Source organism: Amblyomma maculatum, chromosome 5 (genome assembly GCF_055883805.1).
Source record: "Amblyomma maculatum isolate TAMU_Amacu chromosome 5, ASM5588380v1, whole genome shotgun sequence".
Classification (NCBI taxonomy): Eukaryota; Metazoa; Arthropoda; class Arachnida; order Ixodida; family Ixodidae; genus Amblyomma; species Amblyomma maculatum.
In genome coordinates, this window is record NC_139348.1 from 157,505,387 (window position 1) to 157,522,870 (window position 17,484).

General features: G+C 46.7%; 1 protein-coding gene across 1 annotated transcript; it reads left to right on the forward strand.

Annotated features, from left to right (window-relative positions):
• Positions 1-1,736: 1,736 nt before the first annotated feature.
• Positions 1,737-5,328, forward strand: LOC146190086 (uncharacterized). The gene is made up of 3 exons (XM_084605415.1): positions 1,737-2,047; positions 2,821-3,128; positions 4,235-5,328. Exons 1-3 carry the CDS (start codon positions 1,737-1,739, stop codon positions 5,326-5,328), a joined length of 1,713 nt encoding a protein of 570 aa, XP_084461541.1.
• The last annotated feature ends 12,156 nt before the right edge of the window (positions 5,329-17,484 follow it).

Here is a 17,484-nt window from a genome sequence, read left to right on the forward strand (position 1 = left end):
ACCTCTGGCTAGCAATGTAGGTCAGCTGTGAGGACTTGACAAATGGTGCAATAGGAAGGGATGCGCTATTCCTGCGGAGGCAGTCTGTTATCAGCTAAAGCCCTGCCGCAGTTTGACCGGGCCAAGAGAGAAGCGGAGGCAAAAGGGCTCCTGCTGGACGAATAGGGGTCCTCAGCTGTATCATCGTCCTTCCAATAAAATTTATCCTTCCTTCACCTCGACAAGCCGACACAGCAGAGGAACGAAAAAAAAAAAACAAAAAAAAAAAACGACTTCGAAGTTCATTTCCACGGTGCGTTGGGATGGCTTTCGACGTAAACCTAAAATAAGCATTAAATAATGGTTACGGACATTGGTCGCATCACGTATTATCAGTTGGGATTTTTTTTTATTGTTATTTCCTATCGATTAAAAAAGGAAGTTCCGCATGATAGAATCTTTTTAGTGTTTGAGTGCTAGGGCTAGTGTGACAAAGGGATAGTCGCATTGCCTCTTATACCCTGGTCCCATTCCCCACATCAACCAAGAAAATGTATTCTGTAAAGTCCACATGGTTAACACTATTCGTATGTATATAACGCTCCTTCCACTATGAAATGGAACAACCGACTAGAAAGAATACGTTTTTATTATTTCTCTGCTAAAGTAGAAAATTACTTTTGCGCTTATTATCCGTCAAGGAAAAACAATGTTAGAAAACAGTAAAGAGTGTGCTCGTCCCACTGGTGCTTATGTAGCAATCGAAAAATCAGTATTTAAACTTGGCTCTTTTGCAAAGTACAGGGTCCCATACGCATCGATCCGATTACTGTGAGAAACTGAAAAAGGAACATACGCAATGTCAATACACATTTTTTTTTTTATTTTCTGCTGCATTATTTGCATTCGGGGAGGGGAGAAGGGTGGCATCTGTATGTAACGCTGACAAAAACGTAGTGCGATTCGCTAGACACTTGCGCGACGTATACACCAACGGAAACACAGGGATAGAAAGTTAGAAACAGGGAGTAGATGGTATTTATTTTTGATTGGAGACGCTTCCTGTAGCATCGTATACGTGACAGGCTACTCAAAACAACGACCGGAAAGTGTAAGATGACATACCCGTACAGAAATACGCTAGCACACATGCCACAGATGGTTAACCTCATTCACAGGGACCAGATGAGTAATGATAATGATGATGTCGCCTCTGGTAGCGAGTCGTGCTGGTCGTACATATAGATTTGAGAGGTATCTTCATCGTTAAATGGAAAGGAAAAAAAAAAAAAGAAACTAAATGTGATGTTATATCCGATGCGAACAAGTACGTTATATGTGATGTTATAATATTCTTATATGAGCTGAGAAATTTGACTCATGAAGAGGTTTCTGCCCTTCACATCTCTTCGCCAAAAAAACTCTGCGCTAATTTTGAACATCCACACTCCCGCGTCGCGCAGTACGCTGCCGCGCCAATATAAAACAATTTCTGAGTTTGCAATGCGAGCGGAGGACGAACGCGAAGAAGACGAAGGAGGGCAGAACCCTGACCAATCCCCCGCCGTATGTGGTGCCTTTATGACTGAGGATATCATCATTATCACCAAATGAGAATACTCCAGTCCTTGAACATATATATTTACAATCTGCAATGCACCCTGGCCCATCCCCCGCCGTGGGTATGCATGGCCATTTTGTCTGAGGTCATCATCATCATCATCATCATCATCACCGCTCTTGCGCAGCCTGTAGTCATGGGTGGCTCGGGCTCGCGAGCAACTGCTGACGGGCCGGCCCGCTGCGAAGCGCTCGCCCTGCCTAGCTCGGCCCACCAGTCGCAGCTGGTGAGGGCCCACCGCTACGCCATGTTCTTTCGCCGAGCCTGGAGACGGCTGCGGAAGGCCTCCCCAGCCGCAGCGGCGCCGTACGCGACGCCGCCGGCCGTCCGCAATGGCCTCGAAGAGGGCTCGACTGCCAGCACTAAACAGGAGGCACCGTCGGCAAGAACTGCGTCCTTCATGGGCGCCATGTCCTCCGGGGCCGAGGAGAGAATACGGTGGCGCAGGTAAGGGTTGACTCAACACGGCTGCATTCTCCGAAGAAACTGCGCCTCTGGGATGGCACCTTCGCAATCCACAGCTCTCGCTTAGCTGGCTAATTCAGTGAGGCTGCATTCCAAGTGTGCGTGAGCCATATAAACGCCCGAATCGCGCGGAGCACCGGGTGTGTTTGATGATTACCTTTTATGGTCCTGCTCAAGTTGCATTAGGCGCGTACCCGCTTTCAGCGCAGTCATCGACTACACCTAGGTCGCCTAAATGACTTGATGGTTGGATCGGTTTGGTTTATGGGGTTTAATGCGCCAACGCGATTCAGGCTATGAGTGACACCGCAGTGGAGGGCTCCGGTAGTTTCGACCACCTAGGACTATTTAACATGCACTGACTTTGTACAGCACACGGGCGCCTTGCTTTTTGCCTACATCGAAGAGCGGTCGCCGTGGCCGAGATTTGATTCCACATCTTGGGCACAGCAGTCGAGCGCCCATAACCACTGAGCCACCGCGGTAGGTCAAATGTCTTGAGCATCAGGACAAACGACTCTGCTGGAACTCATAGAAAGGGGCTTACACAGTACAATTGTTAAAGATTCCCAGGTAGCCAAAATGGCCGGAGCTCTTCACTGCGGCGCCCTTAATAGCCCGAATCGCTTGGGCACGTTCAACTATCAACCAAACCAAACCTCTTGTTTTATCCTCATGACGCGTTCGAGCAAGCGAAACAAACAATATAGTCCGTTGCTCAATAAATTATCGACAAAATGCCTCTTGCGGTGTAGAGCCGGCCCGGACCGTCGAAGAGGCTGGGGCTTCCGGAAGCTGAAGACACGAAGCGACTCGGCAGTGTCGAGCCCCGAAGGCGTGGTGGCCGCGTCTCCGAATAAGCTTCCGACCGACGTCGCCGCTGCCGGCACATGCAGTGAAGGAACATCGCGGGGCACGGCGACCGCTGGGCCTAACGTCGCAGCGACCACAGCTGCTGTGGCGCCGGCGGTGGATGATTACTCCTGCCTCGCCGAAGATGATGACATCAACTGGTCCGCTGGATACGTGAAGCTGTGCTGCATGGCCGATGCCCTGAGCCAAGGTAGAGGAAAGAAAGACATTTTGTTCGTGTGCGCTCATATAGAACTTTAGGGAATGCCGTGACCTGATAACGGTGTGAGAGCTGACATGCTACCCTCTCCCCCTTTACTCCCTTATGGGTTTATTCGTGTTTACGTGTATCGGCCGAAGAAGTATTCGCACAGCCTGGTAGACTACCCGAGCCGAGAAGGGACATAACTTTTCTTTTCCCTGCAGCATACATATCACAAGAACTTAATTGGGAAGGAGGTCCATAATAGATATGCGCATATGTGAATTACATAGACCTTCACTAAGATTTCACATTAGTCGCGCTACTGCGTACGAGCGGATGTACACTATTGAAACACGTCTGTGCCGCATCCGATGAACTGTCTTTAAAAAAGCTTAGGAACTGAACACTCTGAATAAACATTGAAACGTCAGTTACTAAAAACCCAAACTAATTTAATGGTCCGACTAAAGGAATTGACTCAATTCAGATGTCCGTAATTGTAACAGCGGCTGACCTGCGTGTTTGTGACGATTACTGAAGTATTGTGAAATATATATATATATATATATATATATATATATATATATATATATATATATATATATATATATATATATATATATATGACAAGTGGATGGCAAGTGACTCTTCAATGTATATTTCTGAATTCAGAAGCGAACGACATGACTAGCTGCGCAGAAAATTATCGCCGGTGCAAGTGGCCATGATACGTAGTGATTTAAATAAATGGCAATAATTTTACATTGTCCGCATGGTATTATATATTGGCACGCTTTGTGTCATAACAAAATGCATATTCTCTTTAGTGCCATCCGTAGAAGCTATGACTCCCACTCCGGGATTTTGTGGTTGTAGTCCCCATGAAATGACGTCATCAGGCAAACAAGTCACACGAACCTTGAATGAAGGGCTTCATTGGTCACATGGATCATGCGACGTGATCATGACCCCCAAATCCCCTTCAATGACGTGTACCCTTCACGAAGCTGAAACTTAATATAAGTGTCACATTACGTGAATGCTTCCACAACATTTTACCTGATAATCTAGCCCTTATCGCTTAAGTGCGCCCTGTATGTACTCCGGTGCAGATTGCAACTCCTTCCAGGACCTCCGCAAAGGCGCAGACCATGCAGCGGCAGCCACCGTTCAAAGTGAGCTTGTCGTGGAACGCTTGGAAAGCGTAGAGCAACGCGTCAATCTCCGAGACGGGCGATCCGCTTTCGGAGCGTCCGGGGAGCGCATTTCATGCATTAGGAAAACGAAGAGCCAAGTCGTGACGGACGGCAACACTACGATGTCGACACGACGAGAGCTAGCCTACGAGGTCGCGAACGTCGCCGCGCCGGTAGAGGAGCTCCTGCTTTTCGATCCCAGCGAGAACACCTCAGCTGGCGTTAAGGGGCGGGCCACCATCCAGCACTCCGGAACTGAGCGGCTGGGACCAAATAAATCACCTGAGCAGGACACCACTGAGGATGGGGCAAGCATCGCAGTCCGAGTCCGCGACCAGTACCAAACGCAGGTGGGCGAAACTTCGATCGTCCCGTCCGGCCTCTCGCCAGAGCCAGTAGAGACACGTCGCTGTGGAAGCGCGTCGCCGAAAAGAAACTGTCCCGTCGGGCTTCTAATTCAACCGCATCAGCAACACCAACAACACTGGGGCAACGATCACGCGAACGCTGGCGTCATAAATTATGACTCGCTCTTCAGCAACGGCTCGTTTTTACAAGCGCTCCAGCACAGCCCGCCGCCCTGCAGCTTCCCGCCTCCACATCCACCTGCCTCGAGCCAGCGCTTTTGGTGCGTTGACCGCGGAAGCCTCGAGAACTACGCCGAGCGAGGAGACTTCAGCATGACGTGGTCCACGGCCAGAGACTGCTCCGGCTCCATGGCGAGCTCCGAGGACAGCGTGTTCGCCCATCGAGCTTCGACGGCTTCGCGTCATCGCGGACGGTCGTTCGACGAAGGAGAGGTCGCCGACATTTTCATGTTCAGCGACGACGATGAAGACCTCTGCTCAGCCACAGACCGCGCCTCAGGGTCGTCGCTGAAGCCGGGCAACAACCAGTTCGAGGTCGGTCTCGGAGTCAGGGAACGGGGAGCCGGGCCTCAACAGCGGCCACTCGAAAATGGTTCTGGAGACAACACGATGAGGAGGATTGAGTTGGTCGTCCACACCTGACGGACAACGCTTGCTCGAGAAGGTGTGGCGTTGAGAGAGTGTATTTAAGCGTCTTCTTTAACTCAGGCGAACACCGCGCACCTTATACATCCTTCCACAAGACCGGTGAGCGAGTCGTGCTGATGACGTGATAGATGATGGTGACCATGCGTAATGACCAGCTCCCGAACTGTTTCGAACGGGTTGCATCTGTGATTTGCCTAGTAGTGCCTGGCCTACAACAGCTTTTACGAGTCTTCTTGGGAGCAGGAAAAAGAACAGGCTTCGCAGTCATTCTGAAGCTGTATAACTTTTCCGAAGCATCACTTAATAAATAATAATAATAATAATAAATTGGTTCACAGGAAGGGAAAGGCGCAGTAACTGTCACACTTGCTCTGTGGACACCCGAACCGCGCCGTAAGGGAAGGGAGGAAGGTGGGAATGAAAGTGGAAAGAGAGAAAGAGGAGCCGTAGTGGAGGGCTACGGAGTAATTTCGACCACCTGGGGATCTTTAACGTGCGCTGACATCGCACAGCACACGGACGCCACTTCGTTTCGCCTCCATCGAAACGCAGCCGCCGAGGCCGGGATTCGATCCCGGGAACTCCGGCACAGTAGTCGGGCGTCTTACCACTGCACCACCCCGGCGGGGCGCATCACTTCACACTAAGAGGCATTTAGGTGATCCAGAAAGTGTGAGATTAAAGCGGACTGTGTGAAGTAAAGGCGCGGCTTCAGGAGTTCAATGGGTTGTGACAACTGCTGTCCTATAATAGCCAGCAGTTCGCGAGACAGCTGGCTGTTTATGTTATCGACGAGGTGGCTCCACAGAGTGCCACGCAGCTGTGGCTGAGTGATATAGGACACTCGATTGATGACCTCGGGAACGTGGGGTCGAACCCGGCTGTTGCGGCCATGTTTCGACAGAGGCGAAACGCAAGGCTCTAGTCTACTGCGGTATGCCAGCGAACAGGTGGTTGAAATTAATCCAGAGCCCTCCACTACTGCGTTCATAGTCGATGTCACTTTCGAACTGTACCTGCCGTCTGTTTCCCAAGGCTACATGCAGCAAAAAATAGTCCGCTTTTTTGTGTAGCATACACGCGTTTTGTGGCAGTTTAGTTCAAATAAAGCCGAAAAAAAAGGCGTAACAGTGTCCATTTTAGCGCGTCTTCGACGAAGCGTTCTCCCTTCCGTTTGTATCTGAGGTGCATTGCGCATCAGTGTCAGCTGCCACGGGCGTGGTAAGCGCTGTGTTGGTTTTAGAGTGTGCTTGATCGCTACCCAAGATTCAGGAGATACAATATTTTGAAGCTGCCTTAACCGAAACAGTCTCGTATCAGAATATCCAGTCGTGTTAAAAATCGCCACAGACAAACACCGATTGAAAGAGCAGATACTGCTGAGCAGTCGAGAGAGAGAAAGTGGAAAGTAGTTTGGGGCATTCAGACCCTTAGTTCCCGCACGATCCCACTGCATTCCCAAGTTCATGTACTGTTCATGGCGTCGGCAGGCCTGTCCGTTGCGATTTTCTGCGGAACCAATTCCTTGGTGCTTCAAGCCCCGCGAGGGAAGGTCCGCCGGGCATCTATGGAGTGAGGATATATGAAGGGCAGCTGCGCAGTCAGCATGTATGCATTCGCACATAGTCTGTAACAGTTTTATCCATCCATCGCGCATGGTCTGTACACCAACCTTCCCTCTACAGTACAATATCGGAAATGACCCGACCGCCGCTGGTACATCGCCCGTTTCCTTTAAAATCATTTTAACGACATTGCTCATCCCTGTCATTATCCTCTCCCCCCAACATCATTGCACATTTTTGGTTTTGACGGTACTCCGGCAGGGCAACACTTCTAGGCGGATTTAAAAACGCGAAGTCAGACTCCGCCATTATAACTATACTTTGGTAAGTAGATTTATTTTTAGTGTAAATAACATGTGGTTATGTTTGTTCCCGCATTCGGCTAGGACCCAGCGCGTCTCACGCATGCGTCACGATTTCCGCAGCAATACTAAAAACAAAGATAAACGGCATCACGTAGGCACACTCGACAAATCACAGATGTGCAAGAGAAAAGAGAAAGAAAGTACAGGGGGTGAGTGTGAGAGCAAAGAGATTGGCGGTAAAATGAAAGAATGGCGTGTTGATAGAGGGCTAATCTCTCATTGTGCGCGCTTCGCAAGGTAGAAAACCAATCTTACTCCGCAGAAGCATTCAAATATTTCGACTGCCTTCTTTCCGGTATTACTTCGCGACCTTCCGGTATCATCGTAGCTTCGAGAACGGTGTACTAGTCTTTACAACGTCGCAGGCTAGAGGGAAAGTATGTCCCTTCCCCAGTGCAGAGTAGCAGGCCAGATTTGAATTATTCCGGCCAACCTCTCTGCCTTTCCTTTCAATAAATCCACCTATCTATCTATCTATGTCGTCTTTATTCCAATTTTAATAGCAATATCAAAAGAACAAAAAGAACCTTATATAAGAATAGGGAGCCCGAAAAAAGACTTTTGTGGGTTTAAAGATAATTTAAGATACAGAATAGCCTAGCAAGCCTCATGCATCTGACACCTGTTTCCAACAAGTTTCCACCATGGCAGTTATCATGCGCCTACAACCTGGAAGGCTAGAAGCATCTGTAGTGTCGAGCCGTATCCAAAAATCGATGAGCTCGTGAGAAAGATATATTCCACTCTCTCTCATCCGCATGCAGCGCTTATGTTATATTCTATCAATTCATGAAAGTGTCAGATCCAAGAGGCAACACTTTTTGAACAACGGCAAAATTCTACAAAGAGCGCAATGACTACACCATGACCACAAACTGCGGAAGATAGACACTCCGTGTACAGCCGTCAAACGTTTCTTCCGCTTGAGCTTACGTCATAAAATCTCCCTCCAGGCACCACTCAATATGGTGTCCCGAAAGAGTCAAATCCCCCGCACTTAAATTTTGTGCTGAACATAAGTTTTTCAGAGTTGCCCCCCCCCCCCCCACACACACACACGCACGCACACACATACACACCAAAAATATATATTAATGGAAAGATGCAGAGGCAGTATCCTTAAGTAGTCACAGCTCTCCCACATCAGCTGGGTTCAGCCACACACAAAGCAAACTCATTGCAGCTACACGAGGACTAAAAACACGAGGTAAAAGCTGGATACAGCGGTACAGTGCCTGGCACTAATGATGTGTCATCTTGCTTTTTATTTTAGTCAAAAGATCATCTGTACCAGTATAAAAACTGTGTCTCGCGCGAAACAGAAAATACGCAAACACGTAAAGTTTGCATGCGGCCAAGCATTTCTTCCACCCTCATCCATGAGTGAACGCCTTCGCTCACTATACCTAAACGAGGCGCTCTTTTACGATCGCATCGCACCCACGCAGGGCTTCGTTCACAGAAACGCTCAGTGGCCGCGTAAACTGCGAAACCACGGCGCGTGTGGTGTTTCTTGTATACTCTTTCTTGAGCATGTGCTCAGGCTCACGTCGCTCAGTGCAGCACGGAGCAACACCCACGTACGCATTTCCGGTCCCAAGATCCACCCATTCCGTGCGGGCTACACATTTAGCGTCTTGTTGGCGATTTTGTTTATAGGGCAGCGATACGTCTTCACAACTTCGCGTGGGCATCCCACACATGCCCAGCGCCTCTCCTCCCTTACACGCACTTTCCCCGTAATAACTTATGCGGGCTACTGAACCGCTATGCCGGTCGGAACCGGTTGGCATGTGCGCATCTGTTAGTTTTATTTATTTTGGCGCTTTCTCTTAACCTGCGTTTCATTGATGTCATGCCAGTAGTACAACGGGAAAAGGGCGGAAAGGTCTTGCGCGTGGGTTAGTACAGAGGACACGCCCGCAGGTTCTCGCAAACTGATTATACCGAAGTTGATCCAAGATAAAGTTCATTTGCAGAAGCCGTTTTGAGTTGCAGATCATTAAAGATAGATTATAAGTGGCCGTGTCTTTGGCGGATGACGCCGCGCAGATATGTTTCGCTTCTTTTTCGCACTGGTCCAAGCCAGAGCGAAATATGAGCCAGTTCATTATTTAGCACCACGGTCGAGGCACGTCCATGTCATGCACGAAAAATGAGGTATTTCGTAGTAATCTCCAATTATCCCTCACCTCCGCCAGCAGTGGGACTACAAGTAGCCTACACCCGCTAATTCTGCTTGTCACTACGCTTGATACTTGGCCCGATCCCTACTAATCTCTAAAACAAAAACAAAAAAGGAGAAGGAGAAATGCCTGTGTAGGTTTATGACCACCACAGCAACCAACAGCCTCGCCGCTAAAGAAAGAAAGAAAGAAAGAAAGAAAGAAAGAAAGAAAGAAAGAAAGAAAGAAAGAAAGAAAGAAAGAAAGAAAGAAAGAAAGAAAGAAAGAAAGAAAGAAAGAAAGAGACTGAACGCGTCTTCGTCCACGGGCATCATACGTCTAGGATATCATTTTTTTTTTTTAGAAACTAGCAACATACTCATCACCCATCTACATCATCAACCGTACATGGACTGCGCATAGCAGACATGCAAGGGACGCGAGACGGCGCATACCAATTCAGTTTTCTCCAGTCATCTTTTGAGGGCACGTGTATATGCTAATCTGGGGAATGACTGCTAAAGTTCTGCTCTCTGACCTGTGCCCTGATGTTTTACATGCTTTCTCGGCGTTCCGCGGTCGAAAACACCTATTGGGAGTAGCAATTAAAAATGTTTTTAATTCGTGGTAGTCGTTGGAAGAAAGCTCAGATTTTGTTTTGTCATTTGCAGGGCCTGACTATGTACATTTTATTCCGCCACGTATCGTGCGTGTGCAGGTTGGAGGTAGACGTTTTAATGGCAGCGCATATACACACAAATTCACAGCTACTTCCCAAGCTTATTTTAGTTTTTACTCACTGACTGCATTTTTATCGACTAACTAAACAATGTGGACGAACCTATTTGACTTTATAGCGTACAAGAAAGTGACAACGTTAATTTAGATAACTATGTAAGGAAGCAGCCTCTACCACCAGCCCTTATGAGGAAACCGTTCCTGAGAGGTATAAAGCATGATTGCAGGTCACCCAGCCTTCGAGCCTGTGTTCTCAGGTTCGGCAGCTGAGTGCTCTCAGCCACCGCGGCGGGGCGTCGGTGTAGTAGTGTACGGGAAGCTCAGCTCTTTCGAAGTACGGGAAGCTCAGAGTAAAATATTATATGAGGAACGCCTGAGGAAATTGGACAGTAACAGATGGGCAGCTAAAGTATTTAAATACCTGTACTTAAAAAGCCTTGACTCACAATGGAGGAAAAGAACTAGGAAACTAACTAGTACAAGGACGGAGAAATAAAGAGCATTAAGCAACAGGTGAAAAACACAGACGGTAAAAATTGGATAAATTCGATGGAAAAGAAACAGAGTGTGGAATTATACAGAAAGTGGAAAATGCAGATCAGGAAGGAGATTTCTTTGATAACTCAAGAGGCAGTGCCCTACTTTTTGAAGCTAGATCAGGGTGCCTTAGAACACGCAGCTGCAAAAAGAAATTTAACAATGGAGATGACGCATGTGCTGTATGTGGAAACTCCAGTGAAACAATTGACCATATTATACTCGAATGTAATGGTATCCATCCGGAAGTTGATGCAGGCGCAATCACTGATCCTGAGGCTCTGGGGTTTAGAGATAACAGTGGCCGGGTGAATAAACCGGCGGTGGAAACTAGCAAAACACGACTGGAAGATTGGTGGCTTAAAAGCAGAGAAGTGACATAATGTTAGTAATGTAGGAACAAAAATTTAATAAATAGAATGATGGTTTAGTTAACCATTCTAAATCAATAATTAAGATATAGGGAGAAAAATGAGCATGATAGCTACTGCTACCACCCCGTTTCAAAGGCGACGCTCGTATATTCCATCCACCATCCATCCATCCAGTGTTCGCCCACTTGTTGCAGTAGCTCAGCATGCCTTTGTAAACAGACGTTTGCTTGCGCCGCTGCGGCCGACGAAGCCAACCGAGCGTGAACGGGAGACGGAAGACGCATTGTTCCTGCTTAGCTCAGTGCAAGCATCTTACTGAATGCATGCTGACAAGAGAGAGAGAGAGAGTACTGCGCTGCTCGCAATGCATCTTGGGAGATTTCTGCTCATTGGTCGTCTTCGTTGGGCTTTCCAGACTACCCCCCATTGCTCTCTAACTTCTAATGGTGGTGTGTGTGCTTTCTAGAGACATTAACACTCACCAAGACGCCGCTCCATTGTGAACAGGCCGAAAACATTTACTTTCATGCATGGAACCGAAAATGGCACGTAGCACTAAGTGTTGCCAAATACTATCAAATACCATTTTGAACAAGAAAAGCGCGAACAGAACAGAGAAGGTGCCTATAATCTTTAGATTTCCGCGGTATTGAGGGGAAAATGTTTGGGCGTTATATATTTTTGAAACCTCACTTCGAATACATATGGTAAGAAGGGTAGAAAGAGGTTAAGGAGATGGGCCGGCTTCTTGTATAACATAAAACAATAGCGATGTGGAGTACGTATTAATTAAATAGCGAGCTTTAGAATACGGGACGTCCCTGTCGGTAAGGGGAGTAGGGTAATAGCAGAGCGTAAGTGCGCATGCCCAGGGTGAGTACCGCACCCTCATCCCAAGTTCATTCATTGCAGCACTCCACTCGTGCGCCCCGCATTTACCCTATCCCCTCAATCGGTAGGGTCCCCGTATTCTAAAATAATCTAATGTGGCCACTTACTTAATTATAATAGGGTAATGTCAGGAAAGCATCGCGAAAAGCGAAAGTACTATACCTTTCTAGCGCGCATCCTATTTTAGTGTATGGAGCTGCATTCTGAGACTATATAGTCCGTAGCTCATGTTAACATGTTGGAAACCAGCCAAAATGGCGTAATGTAATTTGTAACAAACTCGTACCATATTAACACTAGCACCGCCACCTTGAAGAACACGATTATATGGAACAAGCCTGTTGTCCGCTATACGATGTCCAGGCGTTAAATACCAAATCAAACGGAACACCCTCATATGGCAGGATCAACAACTACGTTTCCTTAAAGCCGCATACTTCATTGTCACAAAGATGCAACCATTAATGCAGACTAATTTGTGCCTCCCTCTACTGACGTCGCGCAAAAAAGTTTTCCGCATAACCCTGTTCCACAAGTTGTACCATTATCCCGCTCTTCGTGATCGCCTCGTTCCCCGTCCAATTTATGTATCCCATCGCATTGACCATCAACACAAAGTTGGAATTTTATCATGTAACACGAAATGCTTCTCGCAATCTTTCCTGCCGCGAACCTCACGAGACTGGAACCACCTTCCTGCAGAAATTGTTGGCATTACTAACTATGAGCAGTTCCGCGTAGCTCTAGCTAACATTGTATACTCAGGTGCTATTTGACATTCATGTACATACTGTACTCTCTTCATTTTGGTGTATTGACCACTCCCCCTCTGTAATGCCTCTGGCCCTGAGGGGTAATGTAAATAAATAAATAAATAAATAACAGAAAAATATGCATATACTGTCTGTCGAACATAAGTATTGCTATATGCAAGTGTCAGTATGTCGACCAGCGATGAGTCATTCACGAGTGCGCTAAGGCGGCATCTTAGCACAGGTCGAAACAAGTACGTTACTATCATGAAAGGGATGATACTAAGCAGACTTCAGACTGCAGGAAAGCTCGGCCGACATTGTCCAAGTACTGCCAACCACTCTTTCTTCCTGACAAGTAAAAATACAGTCTTTCATTGTTACTTAAACAAGAAGCCACTCACCCCAAAACAAAATTAAAACATAACAATTTCGATACCTCCAGCTTGTTTAACAGAGTTCGACATTAAACCGTTGATTTTGCTTCCTGCTGTTATTGGTTAGCGGAATGAATCATCCTACGGTTTCATTGACTGCTGTTGCCAACTGACTTTTTTTTTAGGTTTTAATTAATCTTTATATACTATAGAGAACGACAGATCTGGACTACGTTATTCAGTTTGGAAGAAAAATTAGAAAAATGGCTCTGAGGGTGCTTTAGAAGGCGGTCCCAAAATTCAAAAAAGTAGCTCAACGATACATCAGCCAGAGAAAGGCTGTGGAACTGAGTACAGCTCATTCAGCTATAAGGAAAAAATAAATTATTGGCAAATAACGTTAAGTGACAAGAGGAGAGCAGAGTGGATAAGAGAACGACCGCGACTTGAGGTTTCTGAGATTTAGCGGTTTAATAGCTCAAAATGAGGCTACGAGGGACACCGCATTGTATGGCTTCGGATAATTCCATTCAGCTGGGGTTCTATGACTCGCACTGATATAACAGTACACAGACGCCTTGCGTTTCGCCTCCACCGAAAAGCGATCGCCGAGGCCGGGATCGAACTCGGGTTTCCCGGCTCAGCAATCGAGCGCTTAACTGTTGAGCCGTCGCGGCGGAGCGTTAGTTAAGTATAGTTTAGCTGAAGTATAAAAATGCCAAATTATAATAGGTGGGACAAGTATATGTGGAGCAAAATGCGCTACTTGTAAACTTCTATGCCGGGCTAGAGACCCTCTACATCAATCGTTCTCCAAACTGTCTCTTAAACGTTTTCATCACTGTATATGAACTTCTATAGCCAAGCATTGTCTGTCTGACATTTTTGGGGAGGTTGTAATCGTATACTATCTATGGATTGGGCTCGAGGACTTCGATTTAGTCTTTCACGCAGCCCCGATTACCTAATGAGTATCTACTAAGTGGTAATTGTTGCTAAGCGGTTGCACAGCGACTTTTGACATTTTAACGACGCTACAATACTATCGGCACTGCCTTTTTAAGATGGGCGATTACCTAGACTACTAGAATAGTGATTACTTATTCACTCCCTTCGTAACTTCTTTAATATAGGACTAACGGGGATGAGGACAGTGAAAGTTGTGTTTTGAGCAGAACACCTTCTGGTGCGCATCAGAGCGCGCTCACATCGCAATATTCACATCCATTCAATTACGCAACACATCTTGTTTGACCTTTTTTTCCTCCTATAACAATGTGCACATTCTCTGTGAAATTTATTTCGAATTTCGTTATCCTCTTCAGCGAGTTGCCTTAATTGGCACAGGTAAACAAGGCAGTATGGCATATCTAATGGTCTTTCTCTGTTTTTGTTCGGGAGCAAAGACAGACACTGCTGAGACATCGTACGATGATGGCTTTTGATTTGGCTGATGATCTGCAGAGTCGATGCTGCGGATACTATTTGTTTCTTATTCTCAATGTTCGCTCTAGAATACAATGGTAAATAGGCATTTTTAGAACGTATCGAGATCATAGCCATTATTGCATTACATTATTGGATATAGCTATGCACAGCAGAACTGCTGCATACGTCTTACCGACTTCAGCTGCCCGTTTCCTCCCATTTATTTGTCCGACCGACCAACCGACCGACCGACCGTCCACCCATCGGTCCGTCCGTTTATCCATCCTTCCGTCCCAAAACAACAAATGCAACTTCCCTTCTTAAATTTTCTTTACTTCGACTTACTGCACGCCTTAAGTGGCTCCTTACGCTCAGTGGTAAAATATGCAGCCCCTCAATAGATTATGGACGAAAGAGAAACTAACAGATGATTAAACACCCGCGCAGTGACGAGGGAGGCCATTACGCTATCTTTAAGCCCCGCTAGGTTGTTTTTCTTTCTTTTTTTTTTTTTGTTTTCAGAAATGAGGTCAAAGACAGGGGAAGGGTTTGAGAGAAACGAATGAGCAAAGGGTCATGTGCGTTGGAGGAAGCGAAAGTTAAACGATCCATTGTCTGCTAAGTACCTCGAGCGTTTGCGAGCATCTTTCAAGTTAAGCGTCGCTAATAAGGCGGCCATTAATCACTCCGCCCGAGACACTAGCCTCGGTCGTATCAAAGACCAGACAATGTTTTAGGCCCTTGCCTTTAAAGGAGTGCAGCCGCCAAAGGAATAAATGAGGCGCCATAATTTGTTTCCGCAGCGAAGCGTTTCTATATAGCAGACGACAAAACAGATTTTTGAAGCAGACGACAAAAATAGCAAGCGAAAAGAATAAAAATACAGAGAAAAAAAAAGCAAAGCCATGACAGACGAAAAAAAAAAAGAGAAAGGTATTGCACACGACATGAAAAAGGAAAAAAAAAAAAAACGCACCTGACGGTCGATCGATCCTCTAGGCGAATGTTAAGAAGGGCTGAAGAGCGTGCCTTGCTCATACTTTATTTCTCTCTTTTTTTTTTCGAGGTTGTTCAGGAAAACCTCTCGCAATGATCTTGAGCACGTGGACCACCAACATATGCAGCAGCCTTGCAAGGCCGCGTCGTCAGCGGACGTGAGGGACGCGAAATACGACTCGGCCCTGGTTTGTTTTTCAACCGAGTGAGTGGGATGGTGGCGCCGCCACACTCCTTCCTAGCCCAGAGAGCGATGGCTATCGGAAGCAGACGAAGGAAACAAAGCAGACGTACAGGATAATAAAATAAAGAAAGCAGCGAGAGTCGAGCCAAGCCGGCCCACGTGCCAATTCTATACTGCGGTGATTTTCTGCTTCCGGTGAAAGCCATAGTGAAGTCTGTACGTGGCACGCGTTCGGGCCTATCCGTCGCCTCTGCAGCTGTGAACACAAACGCCTAACGCCTGCACGCTTGGAAAACATTCATGCGCGAAAATTATTAAGGAAGGGGTGGCGTCGGAGTTAGTTATAACAGCTCCAAACTTGAACTTGTGGCATAACCGAAGGATATCGTAAGTTGGGCTGCTCTAACCAACCGATATTCTCCACTTCACGATGCGGCGACCGTCAATGACACCAATAACCACCGGTTTCAAGAGCCGCGCAACTTTTTAGATGCATGCATTATGCACAATCGAATAAAGAAAAGCCATCTTTTGCGATGTAGCAGTCGAGAGAGAAAGGGGCATTTAACTAGTTTTAGTAATTCCTGGCGCAAATCAATTCACCTAACTGTATCCACAAATATCAAGGCAGACCACTCCGACTAATGTTTCTTGTTAGTAAATGAACGGGTTTTCGAACGACAGGTTTCCATTAGGTGTTTCAAAAGCGATGTCTAACAGCTGTTGTAAACCCAAGAGTTCGATTGAACCACTTCGCACTTTTGCTGCATCGTATATATGTGTCGTCTGCTGCCTGCTCTGAAAGCAGAAATTCTGAAATGGACGCATTCGTAGGGATTGCACTTGTCCAGTGCTGTTCGCAAGCAAATGAAGAGAACGAAAAACAAAATGGCGTTCCCGCTCGAGCGTTAAGGCGACCTTGGCACTTGTCGCATTGCGTAACAGTCGCGCGAATCGCACTGCGTCGGTTCCAAGAACCGCTCGCATGCATGGAGCTCATTGAAGCGTGCGGACAAAACTTCCAGAGCGCGCAAAAGTTGCCGATGAACATTCCTTTTAGACGACCAAAGCCGCCAGATGTCTATTTTCATGGAAACTGCGCAATACAAACCGGGCAACCGAATGTGCAACGCATGAAAGGTCGCACTTAACTTCGTCTCTTTTCTTTCAATCATTTGTATTGCTACCATTAAAGGCACAGGCCTTACAGAGGCGGCTATTTTAGAATCGATAACAGCCTATACGCGAATTTCATGTGACAGCTATGGTGTAAACTGAGTCTTTTAGACGGCAGCACAAACATACCGGGCATTCGATTTCAATAAATATTACTTTGAACGCAGTTACTAAGAAGGTAACTAGTACGCGTTAAAGAATCAATAAAGTACTCACAACATTATGGGATCATCAATTAACTTGCTAGATAGTCTATCAAAAATAGCGATGTTCATGGAACTGCTACCGCGTTTTCACAAATTAAAAAAATCGGTATTTGTTGGCTGCTTTATAAGTGTTAACGTCCCAAAACAACACAGGATATGAGGGACGACGTTATGGCGGGCCCGGGAGAATTTCGCCCTCTATGAGGTTCTCTAAATTGCACTGGCATCACATGGACACCTCCACCGAAAAGCGGCTGCAAGGGCCGGTATCAAACATGAGTCACCCGGCTCAGTATTCGAGACCCCTAACCAATGAAACATAGTGGCCGCATAAAAAAAAAAAAAAAAATCGGTCTGGAGTGGATAAAAAAAGCCTGTGTACTGAAAACTCTAGGC